This window comes from Tinamus guttatus, unplaced genomic scaffold (assembly GCF_059628265.1).
Source record: "Tinamus guttatus ecotype Peru unplaced genomic scaffold, ASM5962826v1 Tinamus_guttatus_pri_ptg000433l, whole genome shotgun sequence".
NCBI classification, from domain to species: domain Eukaryota; kingdom Metazoa; phylum Chordata; class Aves; order Tinamiformes; family Tinamidae; genus Tinamus; species Tinamus guttatus.
This window is the reverse complement of record NW_028288967.1, coordinates 279,418-302,085: the sequence shown is the minus strand read 5'-3', so window position 1 is coordinate 302,085 and position 22,668 is coordinate 279,418. Positions and strand designations below refer to the sequence as shown.

Genomic DNA, 22,668 nt, shown 5'->3' with positions numbered 1-22,668 from the left:
GCCGGGGCTGGGCGGGCCCCGGCGTCCGGGCTCCCGCCCCCGGCTCCCGCCGCCCCTCCCCGCGGCCGCCGCGGGCAAAGTTGCGGCCCCGGTGCCCGCGGAGCGGCGCAGGCAGAGCCGGAGCACCGGGAGCGGCACCGGGAGCGGCACCGGGAAGAGCGGCACCGGGAAGAGCGGCACCGGCAGCAGAAGATCCCCGCGAGCACCGGAGCATCGGGAGCACCGGGAGCGGCGGATTCCCGGGAGCACCGGAGCATCGGGAGCACCAGAAACAGCACCGGAACACCGGGATCGGCACCGGGAACACCGGGAACACCGGGAGCGGCGGCAGCCGCGGAGCAGCGGCGCTTCCCGGCCGAGCATCCCCGGTAGGAGCGCGGCGCTCGCCGGGCCCCTCCGCGCTCCCGTTGCGCTCCCCGCACCCCAGGCTGCCCCCCCCGCCGCTTCCCGGGCTGCCCCCCCGGTCCCCCCCGCCCCGGCCCCCGTTGCCATCTTGGCTGGCGCTGCCTGCGCAGCCGCCGGGGCGCGGGGGCCGCCCGGGCTCACGGGGCCGCCGGTGCCGCAGGGGCCATGGAGGCGCCGCGGAGCCTCCCCGGGCTGGAGGCGGCGCCGGGGCCGGCGGGGACCCCCCCGGGCTGCCCCTCGCCGCTGGAGGGGCGCGCGGCGCCCAGCAGGAAGGTCTGGATCAAGCTACGGGCGCTGTGAGTGAGGGGGGGGGTTCGGGGGGGCAGGGAGGGAGGGAGACCCCCCCCGGGACCCCCTCAAATCCGGAACCCCCCAACGCGACCCCCGAACCGGGGCAACCCCCAACACGGGCCCTCGTCTGAACCGGGACACCCCCGGCCGGGACCCCCGAATCTGGGAGCTCCCAAATGGGATCCCCGAGCTGGGACCCTCTCCCGACTGGGAGCCCCCGAACAGGGACCCCCGAACTGGGACCCTGGCCCTTAACTGGAACCCCCCGACACGGGACCCCCAAACCCCGCCCCCCCCATCCCCGCCAGACCCGGGACCCCAAACTGGGACCACCCCAAATCTGGGCCCCTCAAATGGAGACTCCTCCCTCCCCCAAACGGATCCCCCCTAAACGGGGACCCCAGACTTGGACCCCCGAACTAGGACCCCCTTTAAGCGCCCCCTTCAAACAGGACCCCCCCAAACTGGGACCCCTGAACAAGGGTGCTTGACTGGGACCCCCCCCGAATATCCCCAAAGTGGGACCCCCCCCAACCGGGACCCTCTCCCCCCACTCAACTGGAACCCCCCAGCCAGGACCCCACCTGGGACCCCTCCCTGGGCCCCCCTAGCTGGACCTCCACCCAAATGGGACCCCTGGGACCCCTCCAAGACCCCCCAATGGATCCCCCCCAACCTGCCCCCCCCCCGACCCACCTCTCCCTCCAGTCATGTCACCCTCCACCCTCCACAAGCACCTCATGGGGGGGGGGTGTCCCCTTTCCCTGTCCCCCCAGCACCTCAGCTGCCCCCCCAGCACCCACGGGTGCCCCCATGTCCCCTCCCCGGACCCCCTGGAGCACCCATAGGTGCTGGCTGCTATGCCAGCCCTGTGTGGGGGGCGGGAGCTGCGGAGTTTGGGTGGGGGGGAAGTGCACGTGCGTGTGTGCACGCAGGCTCAGGTGTGTGCGCCGGCGTGCAAGGCATGGGCACGAGCGAGCAGGGCCCTGCGCGTGCCAGGGGGTGTGTGCATGAGGGCTGCTGCACGTGCATGAGTGTGCAGGGGCATGCACGGGTGTGCAGGAATGTTTAGGAGCGTGCATGGGTGTGCAGGAGCGTTTAGGAACATGCATGGGTGTGCAGGGGCATGCAGGGGTGTGCAGGATTGTTTAGGAGCATGCACGGGTGTGCAGGAGCTTGCACGGGTGTGCAGGAGTGTTTAGGAACATGCAGGGGTGCGCAGGGGCATGCAGGAGTGTGCAGGGGCATGCACGGGTGTGCAGGAGCGTTTAGGAACATGCAGGGGTGTGCAGGGGCGTGCACGGGTGTGCAGGATTGTTTAGGAGCATGCACGGGTGTGCAGGAGCTTGCACGGGTGTGCAGGAGCGTTTAGGAACATGCATGGGTGTGCAGGGGCATGCAGGGGTGTGCAGGATTGTTTAGGAGCATGCACGGGTGTGCAGGAGCTTGCACGGGTGTGCAGGAGTGTTTAGGAACATGCAGGGGTGAGCAGGGGCATGCAGGAGTGTGCAGGGGCATGCACGGGTGTGCAGGAGCTTGCACGAGTGTGCATAGCCCCTTGCATGCCCATGCACCCCGTGGCCCTTTGCAAGCCCCTCCCGGATGCAACACAGGAGCACCTGGAGCAGGTGCCATCGTCCCCAAGGTCACATTCATTGGCAGCTCCCAAGCACGCGCTGGGCCCCCTCCCCGGGACGTCCCCCCACCCCAGGGTGCTGGGGACCCTCGCAGGCACCCCGTGCTCCCCGCTTTGCAGCTGGATGCGGGTTTGCACGTGCAGGCCTGCAAGCACGTGCGCACCCACGCGTGCAAACCCACGTGTGCAAGCCCACGCGTGCAAGCCCACGTGCGCCCTTGCTCGCTTGCACCGGCCTGGCCCCCCCGGTGCCGCAGCAGCCCGGGGGAGGACGCTAATAACTCTCTTAATGGCAGCGGGGGCGGATGGGAACGTGCCGGGTTGTGGGGAGGAGGGGGAAAGAAAGAGGAAAAATAATGTGTCCCCCCCCCAGGTGCTTCCTTGCACACTCATGATGCTGCCCCCCGGGCCGGGAGTGGGACATGGGGACAAGTGTGGCCTTGCACGGTCATGCGTATGCTTGCATGGAGCTGCCTGGCCTTGCACGACCTTGCATGGGCTTGCACAGGGTCGCGCAAGTGTGCGCAGGCTTGCAGGGCCTTGCACGGTGCTGTGTGGGTGTGCACGGGCTTGCATGGCCTTGCACAGGTGTACACGAGCACATGCAGTCTTGCACGACCGTGTGCAGCCTTGCATGAGTGTGCACAGCATTGCATGAGCGTGCACAGCCCTGCATGGACCCATGTGGAATTGCACATCCGTGCATGGCCTTGCACAACCCTGTGTGTTCATGCACAGCCTTGCACAAGCACATGCAGCTCTGCACGGCCGTGCACAGCCCTGCATATCCGTGCAAGGCCTTGCACAACCCTGTACATCCATGCATGGCCTTGCAGTGTCTTGCACAGATGTGCACGACCATGTGCAGACCCGCGTGGCCTTGCACGACCATGCACAGCCCTGCACAACCATGCACGGCCGTGCAGCATTACACCTCTGTGCATGGTCTTGCACAACCCTGTGCACTCATGTACAGCCTTGTACTCCCCTGTATGATCCCGCAGGGCAATGCCCACCTGTTGCACGCCCTTGCACACTCCTGTGCCCCTTGCACGGCTGCTTGCTCACCTCGCTGCATCGGTGGCTCCTCACGCCCCACCTGCCAGCTCTCATTAGCGCTAACGAGGCCGAGGGCTGCCAGGTGGCCGGAGGAGCCGCAGGAAACCGTTTCCCGCCTGATTCCAGCGGGAATATCCCTAACGATGGAGTGGGAGAGCACCGGATGCCTGGGCCCTGGCCCTGCAGCGTGGGGACTCGCTGCCTTCCCGGAAAACTCCTTGCACGGAGCTTTCCGCCGGGAAGGGAGCGGCTTTGGGTGCGCGAGCGAGGCGGCTGCAGCGGGAGACAGCGGGAGACAGATGGGATTTCCCCCCCCCAAATCGCTTCCCGCCCCCGCGTTCCCCCACCACGCCGGGCACACGGACAGACAGACAGACGGCCGGGGGCTCGAGCGCCCGGCAGACGGAGGGGGCTGTCGCAGCGTGGGTGCTGGGAGACCCTTGGGTGCTGCCCGCCGCGTGCGCACGTGGGCACGTGGGCGTGCAGAGCATGTGCGTGTGCCGCAGGCAGCTTCGCAAGGCGTGCACAGGTGTGCACTGTGGGTGCACGCACATGTTGCATGCATGCCGCTGTGCGCGTATACGTGTGCACAATATACATGCGCGTGCATGTCTGCACACGGATGTGGGCATGCATGCATACGTGCACACGTGTGTACAAGTGCGTGCACGCACGGTAGGCACCGACTTGCGTGTGCACCTCCATGCACGCCTGCCTGTGTGCACACATTGCACATGCAATTTTACATGTGTGTGCACATGTATCTGTGCACACATGTATGCATGACACATGAGTGTGCACACGTGTGCACGCGCCTGGCAGTGCTGCCGCTCCCTGCGCGTGGCGCGCGGTGTCCCCGGCGGCTGCCGTGTCCCCGCGCGGGGACCTTGGGCCGGTGGCCAAAGGCCGCGGCGGTGGCTTGGCTCGGTGGCCTGGCTCTGTGCCGCGCGGGTGGCCGTGTCCCCCCCGCGCCGTCCCCGGGGCCGCCGCGCTCCCACGCTCCCGGCGGCCGCTGCGTCCCGCCGTGTCCCCACCATGGCCGCGCCGGTGACGCTGCCCCGGGCCCTGCTGCAGGGTCCCATCGTGCGGTAAGAGCCGCCGGGGGCCCAGGCGTCCGGCAGGGTGCAGGGAGGGGAGGCTCCGCTTTGGGGCTCCTTTTGAACAAGGGAAACTGAGGCGCTGGGTGGCACCGGGCACCCCCGGCCCTGCGGTAGCCACCGGGACTTTGCGCCCAGAACCGCCCCGGCCGGGTCCGATCCGGGCGGCTCCGGTGCCCTTTGCCCTCCAAACCCCAGGGCAGTTTCGGGGCCAGAAAGGAACTTTCTGCGTCTTTTGCAATCGGCTCTGGGCTCGGCAGCTCTGCTGGCCCCGGGTGCTGGTTCCGGGCACCGCTGGGCGCAGGGCAGGGGGGTTGCGTGCAGGATGGGTGCGGGGAGCCCCACGCGGGGTGCAGGGTGCTGAGCTCGGGGTGCTCCGTGCAGGTTGCTGGGTGCCACGTGCCCGTGGTGGGGCGCGGGGTGTGGGATGCCGTTTGGATAAGCGGGCACAAGAGCGGTGTGCGGGCCTGTGCGCATCCGTGTGGGCACCCATGGGTGCTGCATGCATGTGCGCAGGTCGTGCATCACGTGTGAGCGTGCAGGGGGGTGTGCAAAGCCTGCGCGTGGGTGCACATGAGGTGCATAAATGTGCGTGTGGATCCTACCTAGCACCATGTGTGGAGTGTGCAGGATCAGTGCATAGGTGCGTGGGTGCTCGGGCGCATGGGTGCCCAGGTGCATGGGTACCCAGGTGCATGGGTGCCCAGGTGCATGGGTGCCCAGGAGGTGCATATGTGTGCACAGGTCCTACCCCTCTTTAGCATGAGAGTGCAGGGGCCTTGCAAAGCCTGTGCTTGCGTGGATGGGTGCACGAGCCTGTGCTTGGGTGCCAGGGTGCCCAAGCCTGTGCACATGTGCATGGGAGGTGCAGCCCGTACCCATCCAGCATCGTGCATGTACATAAGCGTGCAGGGACCATGCACATCCCGTACGCGGTGCATGAACATTTGGGTGCATGGGTGCATGGGTGCTCGGGTGCATGGATGCTCAGGCACCCAATCCTGTGTGTGGCTGCCCAGGAGGTGCATGCACATGTGCAGATCCTCCCTCTAGCATCACACACGCACGCAAGCGCACAGGGACCCTGCAGGGACCCCAAACCCCACATGGGTGCCCGGGTGCCCACGCTGGCGCCGCTTTGCAGCCTCCGCTACATGGTGAAGCAGCTGGAGACGGGCGAGGTGAACATCGAGGAGCTCAAGCGCAACCTGGAGTACACGGCGTCGCTGCTCGAGGCCGTCTACATCGATGAGACCAGGTTCGGCCGCGGCGGCGGCGGGGCCAGCGCGGGGACACGGGGGACCCCCGCGAACCCCCCGTTGGCGCTGCCACCCGCAGGCACCTGCTGGACACGGAGGACGAGCTGCAGGAGATGCGCTCGGACGCGGTGCCCTCCGAGGTGCGCGACTGGCTGGCCGCCACCTTCACGCAGCAGGCGCGCGCCAAGGGCCGCCGCGCCGAGGAGAAGCCCAAGTTCCGCAGCATCGTGCACGCCGTGCAGGCCGGCATCTTCGTGGAGAGGTGACGGCCCCGCTGCGGGACGGGGGGGTCCTGCCACCCAAAGGTGCCCAAAGGTCCCTTGGCACCCAGGGGGGTCCTTGTTCTGGCACCTGCTTGTGTCCCCTCCAGGGGTGGTACCTGGCGTGGGTCCCTGCGTGGCCAAGTGTCCCCCAGCACCCAGGTGACCCCAGGACCCTGGGGCTGCCCCCTCTGGCATTCCAATGTCCCCTGGCATCCAGGGTTTGTCCCCAGCACCCAGGGCAGGTCCTCAGCATCCAGGGCTGGTCCCCAACACCCTGGTTGGTCCCCAGCGCTCCACGACGGTCCCCAGCACCCAGGGTTTGTCCCCAGCACCCAGGGCAGGTCCTCGGCATCCAGGGCTGGTCCCCAGCACCCTGGTTGGTCCCCAGCACTTCACGACGGTCCCCAACACCCAGGGTTTGTCCCCAGCACCCAGGGCAGGTCCTCGGCATCCAGGGCTGGTCCCCAACACCCTGGCGGTCCCCAGCACCCAGGGTTTGTCCCCAGCACCCAGGGCAGGTCCTCGGCATCCAGGGCTGGTCCCCAGTGCCCTGGCTGGTCCCCAGCACTGCGGGATGCTCCCTAGCACCCAGGGCTGGTCCCCAACACCCTGGTTGGTCCCTAGCACCCAGGGCTGCTCCCCAGCACCCCAGGTTGTCCCCAGCACCCACGTGGTCCCCACATGGCCCCTTGCAGGATGTTCCGTCGGACGTACACGGCCGTCGGGCCCAGCTACTCGGCCTCCGTCCTCAGCTGCCTGAAGGTACCGGGGCCTCACGGCCCCCGGGCATTGCCGGGCACAGCTGGGGCTTATGGGCATCACTGGGATCCACTGGGCATCGCTGGGAACCACTGGGCATTGCAGGGCATCACTGGGCATCGCTGGGCATTTCTGGGCACCATTCAGCATTGCTGGGCATTGCCAGGCTTTGCTGGGGCTTGCTGGGCATCTCTAGGCATTTCTGGGAAATACTGGGCTTTGCTGGGCATCTCTGGGCATCACTGAGCATCCCTGGATTTTGCTGGGCATTACTTGGTGTTACTGGGCATGACTGGGGACCTCTGGGACGTGCCGGGCCTGGGCATTGCGGGGCTTTGCTGGGTATCTCTGGCTGGCACTCCATATCTCTGGGCATTGCTGGCATCAGCCGGTCTTTCCGAGCATCACTAGGTGTTGCTGGGTGACCTGGGCATCATTGGGTGTCACCAGGTGCCTATGGGCATGACTGGGTGTCCTGGGCATCACTGGGTACCAGTGGGTGTCTCTGGGTACAACCGGGTGTCCTGAGCATCACCGTGTGTCCTGGGCATCCCTGGGTACCACGGGCTGTCTCTGTGCATTGCCGGGCATCACTGGGTGTCCTGGGCATCGCCGGGTACCACCGGGTGTCTGTGGGCCCCGCCGGGTGTTGCTGGTGTCACGGGGCACCACCGGGCACCACCGGGCACCGGGGCAGCTGCCGCCCCGTGTCCCGGCAGAGCCTGGACCTGTGGTGCTTCGACGTGTTCGCGCTGAACCGGGTCACCGAGGACCACGCGCTGAAGACCATCGTCTTCGAGCTCTTCACCCGCCACAACCTCAACAGCCGCTTCAAGGTGAGCCCGAGGGTGGTACCGGGGATGGGTACAGGCGCCGCCGGGGCGGCCGCCTGTACCCGCCGGCTGTGCGCAGATCCCCGCCGCCTTCCTCACGACGCTGCTGGACGCGCTGGAGAGCGGCTACGGACGGTACCGGAACCCCTACCACAACCAGGTGCACGCGGCCGACGTCACCCAGACCGTGCACTGCTTCCTGCTGCGCACCGGCATGCTGGTACGGGTGGCACCGGGGACAGCTGCCAGGGTGGCACCTGCTGCTGGGGGTGGCACCTGCTGCTGCGCACCAGGATGGGGCCTGGGATGGGGGTGGCACTTGGTGTCCAGGGTGGCACCTGGTGCTGGTGACAGGGATGGCACCTGGCTCCAGTCCCCAAGACGGCATCAGTTCCCAGGATGGCACCTGGTGCCCAGGATGTCACTGGGAAACGGTTACCAGGAAGGCACCTGGTGCTGGTGACAGGGATGGCACCTGGCTCTGGTCCCCAAGATGGCACTCGTTATCAGGATGGCACCTGGTGCCCCAGCTGGCACTTGGTACCAGTTTCGAGGGTGCCACCAGTTCTGCTATGTGGGTAGCACCAGCCACCAGTTCCTAGGATGGCACCTGGTGCTGGTGTCAGGGATGGCACCTGGTTCTGGAGCCCAGGATGCCTTGGGTACCAGTTTCCAGGATGGCACCAGGTTCTGGTTCCCGACAGGACACTGGGTACCAATTCCCAGAGTGGCACCTGGTGCGGGTGCCCATCCGGTGCCCCTTGTGCCTCCCCGTGGATGGTGCCCGGTGCCGGTATCAGGACGGTGCTGGTGCCAGTTCACAGAATGGCGCCTGGTGCCGGTTCCTGGTGCCCAATCCCTAACATGGGGCCAAGTGCTGGTGCCCAGAAAGGTGCCAGTCCCGGGGACAGTGACCGGTTCTGGTCCAGGGATGGTGTCTGGCTCCGGGGGTGGGTGACGCCGGTGGCCGCGGGGACAGCGCCACCTAGTGTCATCGCTGTCCCCAAGGGGCCGGGGTGTCCCCGGGGGGCTGTCCCTGTCCCCCGGGTGTCCCCAGGGCCGCTCTCTCCTCCAGCACTACCTGACGGAGATCGAGGTCTTGGCCATCGTCTTCGCTGCCGCCATCCACGACTACGAGCACACGGGCACCACCAACAGCTTCCACATCCAGACCAAGTGAGGACGGGTGGCACCGCGGGGACACCGAGGGCCTGGCACCCTGGGGACGCGGGGGACGCCTTGGGTGCACCCATAGGGCCAGAGATCCGGATGTGGTGGCACCACAGGGACATGCAGTGGTCACCAAGGTGGCCTGAGGATATTGGGGGTCACCCATACCGGCACCCAGGGGACACCCCCTAAGCCATGTCCCCTGCGGGGGGCCTTGGTTGGCGGCCACCTCAGTGTCCCCTTGTCCCCCAGGTCGGACTGTGCCATCCTCTACAACGACCGCTCGGTGCTGGAGAACCACCACATCAGCGCCGTGTTCCGCATGATGCAGGACGACGAGATGAACATCTTCGTGAACCTCACCAAGGACGAGTTCGCGTAAGGGCCCCGCGGCGCCGTCCCCAAGGCCACCCCCGGGGTGGCGCGCGGGGCTGGCCGTCAGCGGCGCCTCTTCGCAGGGAGCTGCGGGCCTTGGTCATCGAGATGGTCCTGGCCACCGACATGTCCTGCCACTTCCAGCAGGTGAAGGCCATGAAGACGGCGCTGCAGCAGCTGGAGCGGTGAGTGCCGGGCGGCCGGGCGCGCCGGTGACGGTCCCCGCGCGCCCACCCGCTCCGTGTCCCCGACCCGCAGGATCGACAAGGCCAAGGTGCTGTCCCTGCTCCTCCACGCCGCCGACATCAGCCACCCCACCAAGCAATGGGCTGTGCACAGTCGCTGGACCAAGGCCCTCATGGAGGAGTTCTTCAGGCAGGTAGGCGCCCCCGGACGCCTGGGCCCCTTGGGGCCCGGATGCCTGGGTGACCGTCGGGATGCTGGAAAAGCCCGGGAATGCGCATGGTGCTGCGGCCGGTCCCCTGTAGCGCCCTGGTGTCCCCACGCTGCGCCAGCCCGCGCCATGGGGACCGTCCTCCCTCGCCAGGGTGACAAGGAGGCCGAGCTGGGGCTGCCCTTCTCGCCCCTCTGTGACCGCACGTCCACGCTGGTGGCCCAGTCCCAGATCGGTGAGCGCCGTCCCCGTCCCCGTCACCCCCTGGCACCAGATCAGGATGGGGGGGACAGTCCCAGCCCACCTTGATGCCACTGTCCCCTGTTGTCCCCTTCAGGCTTCATCGACTTCATCGTGGAGCCCACGTTCTCGGTGCTCACCGATGTGGCCGAGAAGATGGTGCTGCCCCTCGTGGAGGACGGGGCCAAGGCCAAGGGCAACCCGGCGGGCGGGCAGCCGGCCAGGTGGGCCACCAGCGCCGGGGTCGCGTGTGACAGCCGCCTTCCTGCCCTCCTGCATTCCGCAATGGGAATGGGATGCGCTGGAGGGGACCGGGATCCACGTGGGATTCAAGGGGGACCCTGGTGGCCCCGGGGACCGTGACCTGGTGTCCCCACAGCACCCAGTGGCGGCAGCCGTCCCTGGACGAGCACGTGGAGCTGGGCGAGCTGGGCACGGAGCTGGCCGGGTTCCGGGCCACCTGGGCCAAGTACATCCAGGAGAACAAGCAGAAGTGGAAGGAGCGGGCGGCCAGCGGTAGGTGTCACGAGCTGCCGAGGGCTCAGCAGCTCCGGGACGTGTCCCCCCACTTCCCAAATCCTGCATCCCGCCGTCAGGAATCACGAACCAGGTGTCCGTGGAGGAGCCCCTGGGCGAGGAGGAGCCGCCAGCGGGCGGCAGCCGGCACCGGCAGAATGGAGATGTGGAATAACGGGAGCGAGGTGGGCGCCGGGATGGGGACCCACCGGGGGATGCACCCCATGGGGTCAGCCCCTCTGTGACTGTCCCCTCTGCCCCGCAGCTCTCCGGTCCCCCGGGAGATTGAACGGCGGCTCCGGAGCATCCCGGGCGGCTCCGGACGCGCGGGGTTCGCCCCCAGCCCGGCTGCTCAAGCAGCCGCTTCCCGCCGTGCCGGGATGCTCCGGGTGTCCTGGGAAGGAGCTCGGGACAATGACGACGGCCCAGGACGGAGGAGGCCGGAGCCCCCCGCTGCAGCGCGCACATCCAGCCAGGCCTGAGCACCCAGGGGTGCTCCCGGCGTCCGTGCCTCCCGCTTCCCGCATCCCCGCTTCCCGCAGCCCTGCCTCGGGCATCCTCCGCCTCTGGCGTCCTCCGGCTCCTGAATCCCTGCCTCCGGCATCCTCAGGCGGGCTTCCAATGGCTCCGGCTCCAACGTGCTTCCAGCATCCTCCAGCTCGCTCCCAGCTCCGCGGTGCCTCCGGCATCAGGGCATCTCCGGCATCCCGGCTTCCAGAATGCCTCCGGCTCCCCCTGCTCCAGCTACCCCGGCTTTCCCAGTTCCGGCTTCCTCGGCTCCGGCTTTCCCAGCTCCGGTGTGCCTGAGATCCTCCGGCTCTCCTGCAGTGCCGCCGGGATCCGGCATCCTCCGGCTTGGGAATGCCTCCGGTGTCCTCCAGCTCCGGCATGCCTCGGGCTTCCCTGCCTTCGGCATACCTGCAGCATCCTCCGGCTCCGGCATCCTCTGGATCCGGCGTGCCTGCAGCTTCCCTGGCTCCCGCCAGGATCCTCTGGCTTCGGCATGCCCGCAGCATCCTCCGGCTGCATCACGCTTCCAGCATCCTCTGGATCCATCATCCCTGCAGCTTCTCCGGCCCCGGCATCCTGCGGCTCCGCGGCTCCGGCTCCAGCAGTGCCGCAGCCCCGTTCCCATTCCTATTCCCATTCCCATCCCCGCACACAGCCGCCCCCCTGCCCCACTCCTGCCGCCTCGCGCATGTGAAACGAAGCCGCCGCGGCTAACGAGCTCTTAATAAACCGTTCGTCACCGCCCGCCGCGTCCCTGGACAGCCCGGACGCCTGGGCCCCTTCCCAGCTCCACAGGAGCGAAGGGCAGGGTGGGAAGCACCCATGGGTGCCTGGCGCGAAGGCAACGAGGAGCCAGCGCAGACAAGGGGATCCCTTTAATAGAGGTTCGCGCGGCGGGTGCCTGGGCGCGTGCGCGCTGGGCACGCGCGTGTGCGCACATGTGCGTGCATGCAAACCCACATGTGCCGAGTGCGTGTGTGCCCCCCGCGTGCGTGGGCGTGCTCCGCTGTGCACCGACGCACGTGCATCCGTGTGTCCGTGCACACGTGTGAGCTCCCGCAGGCACACGTGTGTGCACACGCGTGTGCATGCGCGTGCACGAGCATGCACACCCGTGCATGCATGAACGTGCCTGCACTGCTGCGTGTGTGCAAGCTCACACCCGTGCATGCACATGCACACCCGTGCATGCACAGTGTGCTTGCACTGCCATGTGTGCAAGCTCACACCTTGCACAACCCCTGTGCGCACACACACACACCTGCACGCGTGTGCACAGCTCCTGCGTGTCCCCAGGAGCAAGTGTCCCCACCAGCTCATCCCCCTCCCAGAAAGGTGGCCCTTGGGGACACCCCAGGGCTGGCAGTGGCAGGGGACAGTCCCAGGACTGTGTGTGCAAGGGGGAGGCCAGCGCCAGCCCTGCTCGGGGCTGTGCTGCATGGTGGCCCTGGCCACCGGTGGCCCTTCGGCAGGGTGGGCAAGGGGCCAGTGTCCCCAAAGCCGGGCCTGGAGGCGGCAGTAAAAAAAATCGTCACAAACACCCAAAAGAGCCGTCGAAATCTTAAAAAACAATCGATAAAAAAAATACGGCGGCGGGTCGGTTCCTGCAGCCACGGCCTCGCTCCTGCCCGGCTCGGTGGCACCTGGGGACACAGAGGGAGGGCCACGCTGTGTGGAGGGGAAACCGTGGGGACAACGCGGCGCTGGGGTGGCCTTGACCTGCTGGCGCTGGGTCCAGCCCTGTCCATTGCACCCCATTCCCAGAGTGTCACCACTGGGGCCACTGTCACCCTGGGCCGCTCTGTTCCCGTCACCTGGCTTGGTGCCCACCGTAGCCCAGTACATTCCCATATGGAGCCCACTATATCCCAGTACGGAACCAAGCGGAGCCCACCCAAACCAGGACATACCCACGTGGTGCCCGTCGTATCCCGGTATGTTCCCACATGGAGCTCATCATGCCCCATATGGATCCCACCCTACTCCAGGATGCCCCCATGGATCCCACCATATCCCAGTACGTACCCATGTAGATCCCACCCTATCCCAGTACATTCCCATATGGATCCCACCCTTTCCCAGGATGTACCCATATGGATCCCACTCTAACTCAGTACAAAGCCATGTAGATCCCACCCTATCCCAGTACATTCCCATATGGATACCACCCTTTCCCAGGACGTACCCATATGGATCCCACCCTAACTCAGTACAAAGCCATATGGATCCCACCCTATCCCAGTACATTCCCATATGGATCCCACCCTTTCCCAGGACGTACCCATACGGATCCCACCCTAACTCAGTACAAAGCCATGTAGATCCCACCCTATCCCAATACATTCCCATATGGATCCCACCCTTTCCCAGGACGTACCCATATGGATGCCACCCTACCCAGCACGTACCTACTGGCTGGTGGCAGCACCCTGGCCCCCGGCCTCCTTCGGTGCTATATGGGTGCCCTCTCCGGGTGGGCTTTGCCGCGTGTCCCCTCGGGCTCCCGCCACCTCTGCCCCTGCAGGCACCATGGCCATGAGCGCCAGCCCGTGCCCAGTGTCCCCCCGCCCGGCCTTGGGGACCCCCTGGCCGAGCCGTGTCACCCGGGCAGCGTTAAGGGGACATGGGGACGCTCAGAGCGGCTCTCCCGTGGCCACGGGGGCTCTACTCACTGGTGGCCTCGTGCAGGGGCTGAGCCAGCGGGCAGGTGCCCCCGGGGCTGTGGCTGTGCTCTGCATCACCGTCCCCGCGGTGGCAGCACCCGGGGCCGCGCTGCTCCTGGCCGCCCTCCTCTTCCTCCTCCTCCTCTTCCTCGCCCCGCGCCTGCTTGCACAGGTGATGCTCCACCATCATCTGCAGCTCTGCAAGGCAGGAGAGCCCGTGAGACCCAACGGGGGATGTCCCAGGGAAGGACCCACGTCCTTGATGTCCCCAACGCACGTTCCCATGGGAAAGGTGGGACAAGACCCTTTCCAGAGGGCACCGAAAGGCTGGTGGCACCCGGTCCCCTGTGGCGCTGCTTGCCATGCCTATCTGCAGCGCAGGGGACAGATGGTGCTGGGGACATTGCTGTCCCTGCTCTGGGGACATGGTTGTCCCCGCGTTGTGTCCCTGTAGGACACACATTCCTGCTCAGGCAAAGTCAAACGCGTCCAAGTGCTTTAAGTCACCAGGTGCCATCCCGAACCGGCCCTGCTGTGACCACGCATCCCATACGGCGCTGGGGACAGTCACCTCCATGCGAGGGACCTGATTTCCTAGGAAGGGGCTGCTGGGGGCAGCCAGAGCCTGCTGGACACGTCCTCATGGACGAGGTGGCTTCCCGGTGGCTGGGGACACCGCAGAGCCCTCGGTCGCGTGCCCGGCACCGGGATGCTCCGCGCCAGGAGCTGCATCCGCACCCCGGGGTGACACCCACGGCTTGGGGGACCCTGGTGGCGGCCAGGCCGGGGGTGAGCGGTACCTTTCATGGTCGGGGTGGTGCGGGACACCTTCTTCCTCTGCCGGGGCGACATGGCCAGACCCGACTGCAAAGGAAGCGGAGCCGGTCACCGGCGGGATGTGAGGTGGGCGCTGACGAGGAGCACCCCAATGTGCACCCCGAGGGGCGACCGGGTCCTGTTGTCACCCCGGGGGGGACCCCGCTCCTCCCCGGCCCCCCGCACGGCGCCTACCTTCAGCAGGGGGTTGGGGAGCCGGTCCTCATCAATCTCTGTGGGGCAGCATGGAGGGGACAGAGAGGAGCGAGAGGTTACGAGGGGGCTGGTTCCAGCACGACCCGATCACAGACTCCAAGAGGTGGAGGTTGGAGACACCTCTGGGACCATCTAGTCCCACCAAGCAGGGTCACCTAGAGCACGTCGGCCAGGACCCATCCGGACAGCTTTGGGATGTCCCCAAGCATGGAGACTCCACAGCCTCCCTGGGCAACCTCCTCCAAAGCTGTTACCCTCATGGGAATGTTTTTCCTCGGGTTCTCATGGGAATTTTGGGCCGTTGCCTGGTGTCCTGTCACCGGGCACCGCTAAGAAGAGCCTGGCCCCGTCCTCTTGGCACTCTCCCTCCAGATACTTTTACACGTTGATAAGATGAACGTCTTGGGTCTTCTCCAGGCTGAGCAGTCCCAGCTCTCCCAGATCACGGGGTAGACGCTCCAGTTCCCTCATCATCTTGGTAGCCCTTGTCCAAACTTGCTCCAGGAGCTCCGTGTCTCTCCTGTATTGGGGATCTCAGAGCTGGATCCAGTGCAGTAGAGGGGCCAGATGACCTCTCCTTATTCCAGGCCCAGATACCACTGGCCTTCTTTACCACAGGGGTCCACTGCTGGTCAGCTTGGTGTCCACCAGGACCCCCATGTCCTTCTCCATGGAGCTGCTTTCCAACAGGTCGGCCCTCAGCCTCTACTGGTGCATGGTGTCACCCCTCCCTAGGTGCAGGACTGGGGGGACATGAGTCTCCTTCCAGTCCCCAGCACCTCTCCGGATTGCCAGGACCTTTCAAAGATGATGGACACTGGCCTTGCAAGGACATTGACCAGCTCCTTCAGCACCCTTGGGTGCATCTTACCAGGACCCACAGACTTGGGGATAGCAAATTTTCCAAAGTGATCTGCTCCTCCTCTTCCAAGAGGAAGTCTCCTTTCTCCAGATGTTCTCCCTGGTCTCCAGGGCCTGGGATTCCTCATAGCTGGTCTTACCAGTAAAGACCGAGGTGATTAAGTGTTCAGTCCCTCTCCTTCTTCTCTGTCCTTTGTCACCAGGGCCTCTTCTCCATTCAGCACACACTGATGTTTTTAAAGAGGTTTTTCCTGTTGGCCTTGACATCCTTTGCCAGATTAAACTCCAGACAGGCCTTGTCCTTCCTATTCCCATCCTTGCACACTCGCTCACCGTCCCCGTGCTCCCCCGAGGTTACCTGTCCCTGCTTCCACCTTCTGTACACTTCCAAAACGGTGACTGAGATTTCCAGGAGCTCCTTGTTTCTCCATGCAAGTCTCCTTCTCCCTTTGCTTGACTCCTTGCTCGTTGGGATGGACCGTTAACGGAGCTTGGGAGAGCTCCTTTCCCACCACGTCTCCCTTGCACATCAAAGGGCTTCCGTGGACCCCTTGTAGGTCCCCATCCCCTGGGCTCCTTCTGAGCAGGTCCCTGAGGAACTCTCTTGATGTCCAGGGTTGTGATCTTGCTCCTTCCTTGCAGGGACCTGAGCTCCTCCAGCTCATGGTCACCACGGCCAAGGTTGTCCCAGGATGGGATGGACATGGCGGTGGCTCCACTGCCCCTCACCGATGTCCCAGCACTAGGGACACGTCCCTATGATGTTCCACCTGTCCCCAGGGCTGGTGACGCCCTCGCGCAGCATCTTGTTGCCCAAACCGCCCGGATAACACCCCGATGGAGCTGCTTTGCCTGCGGGTGACGCAGCACCGGGAACCGGCTCCCGTCCTCGCCCCGGGACATGTCCCCAGGATCCCGCAGCAGGGTCTGGATAACGGGTTCGGGTTGGGCACCCTCTGCAAGGGCGCAACGTGCAAGGCAAGGGATGGAGCTCCTTTGGGAAGTGCTTTTCCTGCCTGGAATGACCCTGTCCCCAAGCCATGTCCCACCCCCAGCGCCTGCGAACTATGGGGAGGTGCAGGAAAGGACCTGGCGCAGGGTGGGGAAGGGAGGTGACACGGCAGCCAGCTGGCTTCGCGCCCTGTCCCCAAAGGCCACCTGCCAAGTTATGCCAGGGAGGCGCTGACACAGGCGCCCTCAAATGTCACAGCTGGTGTCCCCTCCCTTGGTGGCAGGTGGGGGTCAGTGTCCAGCCCTGGGGAGCTGCCAGGAGACCCTGTCACCGATGAGGGCCCTGTCACCGGCAGCTGCTCCCGCGGAGATGGATGGGACCAGCGCCCCTTCCTGGAAAAACAGCAGGGAGAGCAGGGAAGGGACGGGAGGGACACCCCAGGGTGCGGGGAGGGGACACCGTGCGGGCCACACGACATGGCGTGCCGGGGCTCCGCGCTGGCCGCGGGCTCTGAGTGTCATGCAAGAGTGTCACCGCGTGCAATGCGCTTGGTCCCCGACATCCTCAACAGGTCCGGAGCACAACATGGAGCGGTCCAGAGCGCCCGTGCGGGGTCCTCGAGCAACATGTGCTGATGGGGGCTGAGCACCACGACCTGGGGACCCTGAGCACCACGTCCTGGGGACCCCGAGCACCACGACCTGGGGGTTCCTGAGCACCACGACCTGGGGACCCCAAGGACCATGTCCTGGGGACCCTGAGCACCACATCCTGGGGACCCTGAGCACCACGTCCTGGGGACCCTGAGCACCACGTCCTGGGGGTTCCTGAGCACCACATCCTGGGGACCCCAAGGACCATGTCCTGGGGACCCTGAGCACCATGACCTGGGGGTTCCTGAGCACCATGTCCTGAGGACCCTGAGCACCATGACCTGAGGACCCGGAGCACCATGTCCTGGGGACCCCAAGGACCATGTCCTGGGGACCCTGAGCACCATGACCTGAGGACCCGGAGCACCATGTCCTGAGGACCCCGAGCACCACGACCTGGGGACCCCGAGCACCACGACCTGGGGACCCTGAGCACCATGTCCTGGGGGTTCCTGAGCACCATGTCCTGAGGACCCTGAGCACCACGACCTGGGGACCCTGCGCACCACGACCTGGGGACCCTGCGCACCATGACTGGTGGGTTCCTGGGCTCCACAACATCCTGGAGATTCTGGGAACCCTGAGCACCATGACCTGGGGACCCTGCACACCATGACCGGCGGGTTCCTGGGTTCCACAACACCCTGGAGATCTCTGAGCACCTGCCCGTGGGCCTCTGAGCCCCACACTCTGATGACCACGTCCCGACATCTCCAAGCACCGCGACCGGGAGGTCTCCGAGCACCACGTCGCAGACACTGCTGACCACAACCTGCACCGAGCTGCCTGCACCACCTCTCGCATCCTTGCCAGCCACTGACCTCTTGCACCGGTGTCCCCTCGTGTCACCCTCCAGGTACTCAGCACCCTCGGACACCGGTGCACGGGCTCGGGGCAGACCCTGGCCCTTCTTGGGGACGCGGCGACGCAAACGAGGACCCACCTGGAGACGACTGGTCACTGCTGAGAACCAGGTTGGCAGGAGTCGGTCGGCGTCGGCGGATCTGGGAGATGGAGAAGAGCTGTGGGTCACGGCCACCCCCCGGACCCTCGGCCACCAACTGCCACCACCCCTGGGCTGCGTCGCACAGACCCGCTGGCGCCGAGACCGTCCCCACGCCCGGCCAACCCCCCGGGGGACACAGGCGGCCGTCGCAGGATGCACGTGTCCCTCGGATCAACATCTTCCAAGTCTCCTGGCCAAGGTGGAAAAACATCAGCGCTAACGAAGGAGTTGTCCGCCGGCAGCGGGAAGTGCGCGGGGACACGCTGCCCGTGTCACCGGGACCCTGCCCTTCCTCCGGCCTTGTGCACGCTCATGCGGCAGGACACCGGGAGCCACCAAAGCACCGCCTGGGGACACGGTGACATTGGGGCATCCTTGGGGACGGTCTCGTCTCCGCTTGGACACAGGCGGAGCACGGAGCGCGGGCGCCGCCTTCGTCTGCCGGCTTCCTCCGGTGACCTAGTAACTTGGAGGCTCTTCCGAGCTGCGTTTCCAAACGAGGATTCTCCGGCTTCCCTAATGAGCGGGGCTGCTGAATGAGATGCTAATGAGATGCTAATGAGCAGGCATTAGGCACAGCAGCTCCGGCTGGAGCGGTCGGCGGGAAACCCCTCCCGCCCCCGCGCCCACCCCGGCCCCTCGGCGCCCGGGTTGCCATGGAAATCCACGAGCCGGATTTTAAACGGAGATTAGAGGGAGACAAAAACCACCGGCGCTTCCCGCGGGACGGCGGCCGCCGCACGCGCTGGGGGACCCCCGGGAGCCCCCGGGGGCTTTGCTGATGGGATGGGCAGGATCCGCTCCCTTGGGACCTTGGGATGGGCTGGTGACACCCTGCACGGGGGCGCTGGCACCCCGGGGTGCTGGTGGCACCCACAGCCGCCCGGCTCCGGGCGCCCAGGGTGACGCTCCGGGTGCAGTGTCACCCTCAAGGTCACCCAGCCGGAGCCCCGTGGCGCTGCTTTCCCGCTCCCGCTCCATCCGGGACCGGAGTCCTGGTCACTGGGAGCTCGGGATGCTCCTGGCTCCGGTCCCCGGCTCTGGGATGCTCCTGGCGTCCATCCTTCCTCCCTCTCCCAGCTCCTCCTCTGCCTCCGGGCCTGGCTTTTGCTGCTCTCCTGCCTCGGCTATTTTTAGCTTGATCTCCACCATCGATTAGGAAACTCCGAGGACAAAAGCGGCAGGAACGGGCTGGAGGAGAGGCGGGATGAAGGGGCTGGAAGCCGGAGCGTCGAAGTCGGCACTCGGAATTGCATCCCGGAGAGATGCCCAAGTCCCCGTGGAGGGACCAGGACACCGGAGCGGTGCGGTCGGGATTGCTTCCTGCACATGGGGACCTTTGGTGCGACGGACACGGCGGGGATGCGAGCGGCATCCGGGATTACTCGGATAGGATTGGATGTGGTTCTCCGGGAGGGCTACAGGGGCCACTGAGGCCACTGGGTCCCAGCCACCACCCTTCCCGCTGGGACGGTGCTGGCCACCTCGGTAGGAACCGTGGCTCTTCCTGCCCTGCTCCCTAGGGCTCCCACCAGCTCCTTACTGGAAAACCGGAGTGAAAATTGCAGCATTCCCCCTTTTCCAATGGAAAAGGGGCCCAAGTGCCGCACACGTCCTTGCGCCCGCTTGACCTCCCGGGCCACTTGCTGCAGCTCTGGACGCCGGTGGCAAAGGGCTGGGGACCGTGGGGACATCCAGGACACCCCTGGGCCCCCTCTGCGCCGGCGGAGCCTCCGCTCCCCCCATCCCGCGCATGGATCTGGCAGCCCCGGAGCTGTTCGCGCCTCCAAACGGAGGTGTCGGCGGCGGCGTTTTGGCTCCGGAGCCTCTTGGCGCGTTGGCGGGTGTCGCTTGGCACCGTCTCGGAGCAGCCCCCGCGTTCCCCTCCCCGGCGCGGCCATCCTCGCTGTGTCGAGCCCTGGGGTTCCCCGCGCTGCCCCCCATCCCAGGTGCCCCCGGCCGGGCTGCTCTGACATGCGATACCTGCTGCTATTCCTGTCGGGGCGCCTGGTTTTGCAATGTCCCCGTGTCCCCTCCCCGGTCCCCTCCCCGGCCCGCGATGTCCCAGCCTCGTGCCCGCTCCCCAGGGCCGATGTCCCGCTGGCGCCCGGCCAGCCCCAGCACGGATTGAGCAAGGGCTGGCAGGCGGGACGGGGGTGGTGGCAGCTGGGGGACCGCGCCAGGGGGGCTCCTAACACCCGCCCCGACAACCTGGTGAGGGGCGCCGAGCCCCCCGACCCACTTCGGATTCGGTGCCCGGCCCCGGGCCCGCCGTCCTCGCGCGGAGCATCCCGCACGGCGGGGAGTCCGGGGCGGGGAGGCTGCGTGCGCCCCGTGTCCCCCGTGTCCCCGCACACGGTGCCCGGCCCCGGGCGCGACACCCTCGGCCGTGGCCGGCGGTGCCCTCGCCGCGTCCTTCCCGCAGCCTTGCCCGGTGCTGCCGCCCCTCCCGCGGCTTCCCGGTGCCCGGCGTCGCCCTGCGGCGCCCGTTCCCCCTCCCCGGCTCTTCCCCACCCGCTGCTCCCGGTCCCGGTGCTCGCGGTCCCCGGTTTTCCCGGTTTTCCCGGTGCTCCCGGTGCTCCCGGTGCCCCCCACCTGCTCGGCTGCCTCCGGGTCCAGATGCGGCTCCAGCAGCGGCACCGTGAACTGGATCTTGCGGGGGCTGTTGGGCTCCATGACGGGCGGCTCCTCCCGGCGGCTCCGGCGGCTCCGGCGGCTCCCGGCCCTGCCCGGGCCGCCCCGCCCCGCCCCGCCCCGCCCCGGCTCCGGCTCCGGCCCCGGCCCCGCTCGGCGCCCGCCCCGCGCCCGCCCCGGCCCCGCTCCCCGCCCGGTCCCGCTCCCGGCCCCGCCGCTCGCCGGAGCCGCCCCAGGGCCGGCGCCATTGGCTGAGCGGGGCCGGCGGGACCTGCGCACGGACGCGCGGCGGGAGCCACGCACGGACACGCGGCGGGACAGACACACGGACATGCGGTGGGACCCACGCACGGACACGCGGCGGGAGCCACGCACGGACACGCGGCAGGAGCCATGCACGGACACGCGGTGGGAGTGACACACGGACACACGGCGGGACAGACACACGGACATGCGGTGGGACCCACGCATGGACACACAGGGACTGGCACAGGGACAAGCGGACAGGAGGAGGGGAAGACACACGGACATGCAGCAGGATGGACCCACAGACACATGTTGGGATGGACAGAGAGATGCCTGGACATGTGGTGAGACTGACACACGGACACGTGGTGGGATGGCCAGAGACACATGGGCATGAAACGGGATAGACACACGGATACGTGGTGGGATGGGCGCATGGACACATGGTGGGTCCGACACATGGACACACAGACACATGGACACAGAGGCACCTGTGGACACATGACAGGACTGACACGGGGACATATGGACACACAGACATGTGGGACGGATCCACACACACGCAGCTGGACAGACACGTGGTGGGATGGACACGCGGACATGCAGCGCAGCAGGACGGACAGAGAGGCAGGTGGACAGACACACAGCAGCGGGACAGACACACAGACACACGGCGGAACAGGCACAGGGACACGCGGACACACAGCAGGACAGACACGCAGGTGCACATGCACACCCAGAAACGTTCACGCACACCCGTGCCCCTCTGTGTGTGCAGACACACGTGCACACGCGGCCATGCCCCTGTGACACGTCGGGACGGGGCAGTGTCACCTCCGGGGTGCCTGTCCCCTCTCGCTGCCCTCTGCACTCTGGGCACTTTGTCCCATGGGCGCAGAGGGAAGGGCAGTAGCTCCACGGGGGCGAGCAAAGTCCGGTGCTTGATCTGTGCCTTTTCCATCCGTCCCGACATTCCCGGCTCCGGAGGCGTTTCCACTCTTGTTGGCATTGCTGCTGGGATATTTGGCCAGGAGCCTTGGGAATGGGCTGGCACGTGCTGCAGCCCTGGCATCATCCTGGTTAGGGACACCAGGACCTGCCCTTGGGGACATGGAAGGGACACGGGGGTGCAGCTGAGGCACCAAGATGCCGATGGTTGGATGGGAGCAAGGATGGGGTTTCCCTCATGCCATGGTGCCTCCCAGGATTCTCCTTCCCCTGGGATGGGAAAGATGTCAGGGACATGGCCCTGGTGACATGCTTGGCCACATCTGTCCCCGCGCTTGCCCTGGGGTCCTTCTCCATTTTGCTGCCACCAGCCTCATTCCTTGGCTCCTTCTTGGCCCTGGGTGGATGGACACCTCGGCTAGGGCAGGCCTCAAGGGTCCTTTACGATTTGGGGACAGCTTGGGGACAATGGGATGTTCTGCGCGTGGTATCACAGAGAGCTTTGCCACCAGCGCCTCCTGCCCCACTGCAAATCCTCTTTGCCCCACGCTGGGGTGCCCCACATCCCTGGCACCGACTTGAGGTGCCAGGGGATCCCCTTTGGGCATCCCCTTCTCCAGTGCAATCCCCTTGTGGAGCATCCGGAGCCAGCGCTGGGGGCAGGGGCCGTCCCTTGTCCGCGGGCTCCGATGGGCTCCGGTCCTGGAGCTGCTCGGAGGCGCCTCCCCGCCGTAAATGCAGGTCCCATCACTTATTCATGGAGCAGGGAGGCTCCGGCGGCAGGAAGGAGCTAACTAGGTCAGGAAGGAGGGGTTGGCGGAGCCGCACGGTGGAAGAGCCTCGCCGTGGTGCCAGGGTGCTCGGCT

At 66.6% G+C, this 22,668-nt stretch overlaps 2 protein-coding genes across 3 annotated transcripts; one reads left to right on the top strand and one right to left on the bottom strand.

Moving 5' to 3' along the window:
• The first annotated feature begins 565 nt into the window (after positions 1 to 565).
• PDE1B (phosphodiesterase 1B) lies at positions 566 to 10,472 on the top strand. The gene is made up of 14 exons (XM_088531780.1): positions 566 to 701; positions 5,633 to 5,746; positions 5,827 to 6,009; positions 6,706 to 6,772; positions 7,489 to 7,605; positions 7,682 to 7,822; positions 8,678 to 8,778; positions 9,025 to 9,150; positions 9,231 to 9,332; positions 9,406 to 9,526; positions 9,695 to 9,776; positions 9,879 to 10,005; positions 10,161 to 10,297; positions 10,378 to 10,472. The coding sequence occupies exons 1-14, from the start codon at positions 571 to 573 to the stop codon at positions 10,470 to 10,472; spliced, it is 1,644 nt and encodes a 547-aa protein (XP_088387906.1). The 5' UTR covers positions 566 to 570.
• Positions 10,473 to 12,351: 1,879 nt separating this feature from the next.
• On the bottom strand, positions 12,352 to 20,723 carry PPP1R1A (protein phosphatase 1 regulatory inhibitor subunit 1A). 2 transcript variants are annotated; one of them, XM_088531775.1, is made up of 7 exons: positions 20,570 to 20,723; positions 17,912 to 17,972; positions 14,482 to 14,519; positions 14,271 to 14,334; positions 13,480 to 13,668; positions 13,216 to 13,319; positions 12,352 to 12,450 (listed from the first exon to the last, which is right to left on the bottom strand). In XM_088531775.1, the coding sequence occupies exons 1-6, from the start codon at positions 20,648 to 20,650 to the stop codon at positions 13,216 to 13,218; spliced, it is 537 nt and encodes a 178-aa protein (XP_088387901.1). In that variant the 5' UTR covers positions 20,651 to 20,723; the 3' UTR covers positions 12,352 to 12,450. The 2 variants fall into 2 exon arrangements, with proteins under 2 accessions (XP_088387901.1, XP_088387900.1); XM_088531774.1 differs by having other exon boundaries at positions 13,220 to 13,319.
• Between the last annotated feature and the right edge of the window lie 1,945 nt (positions 20,724 to 22,668).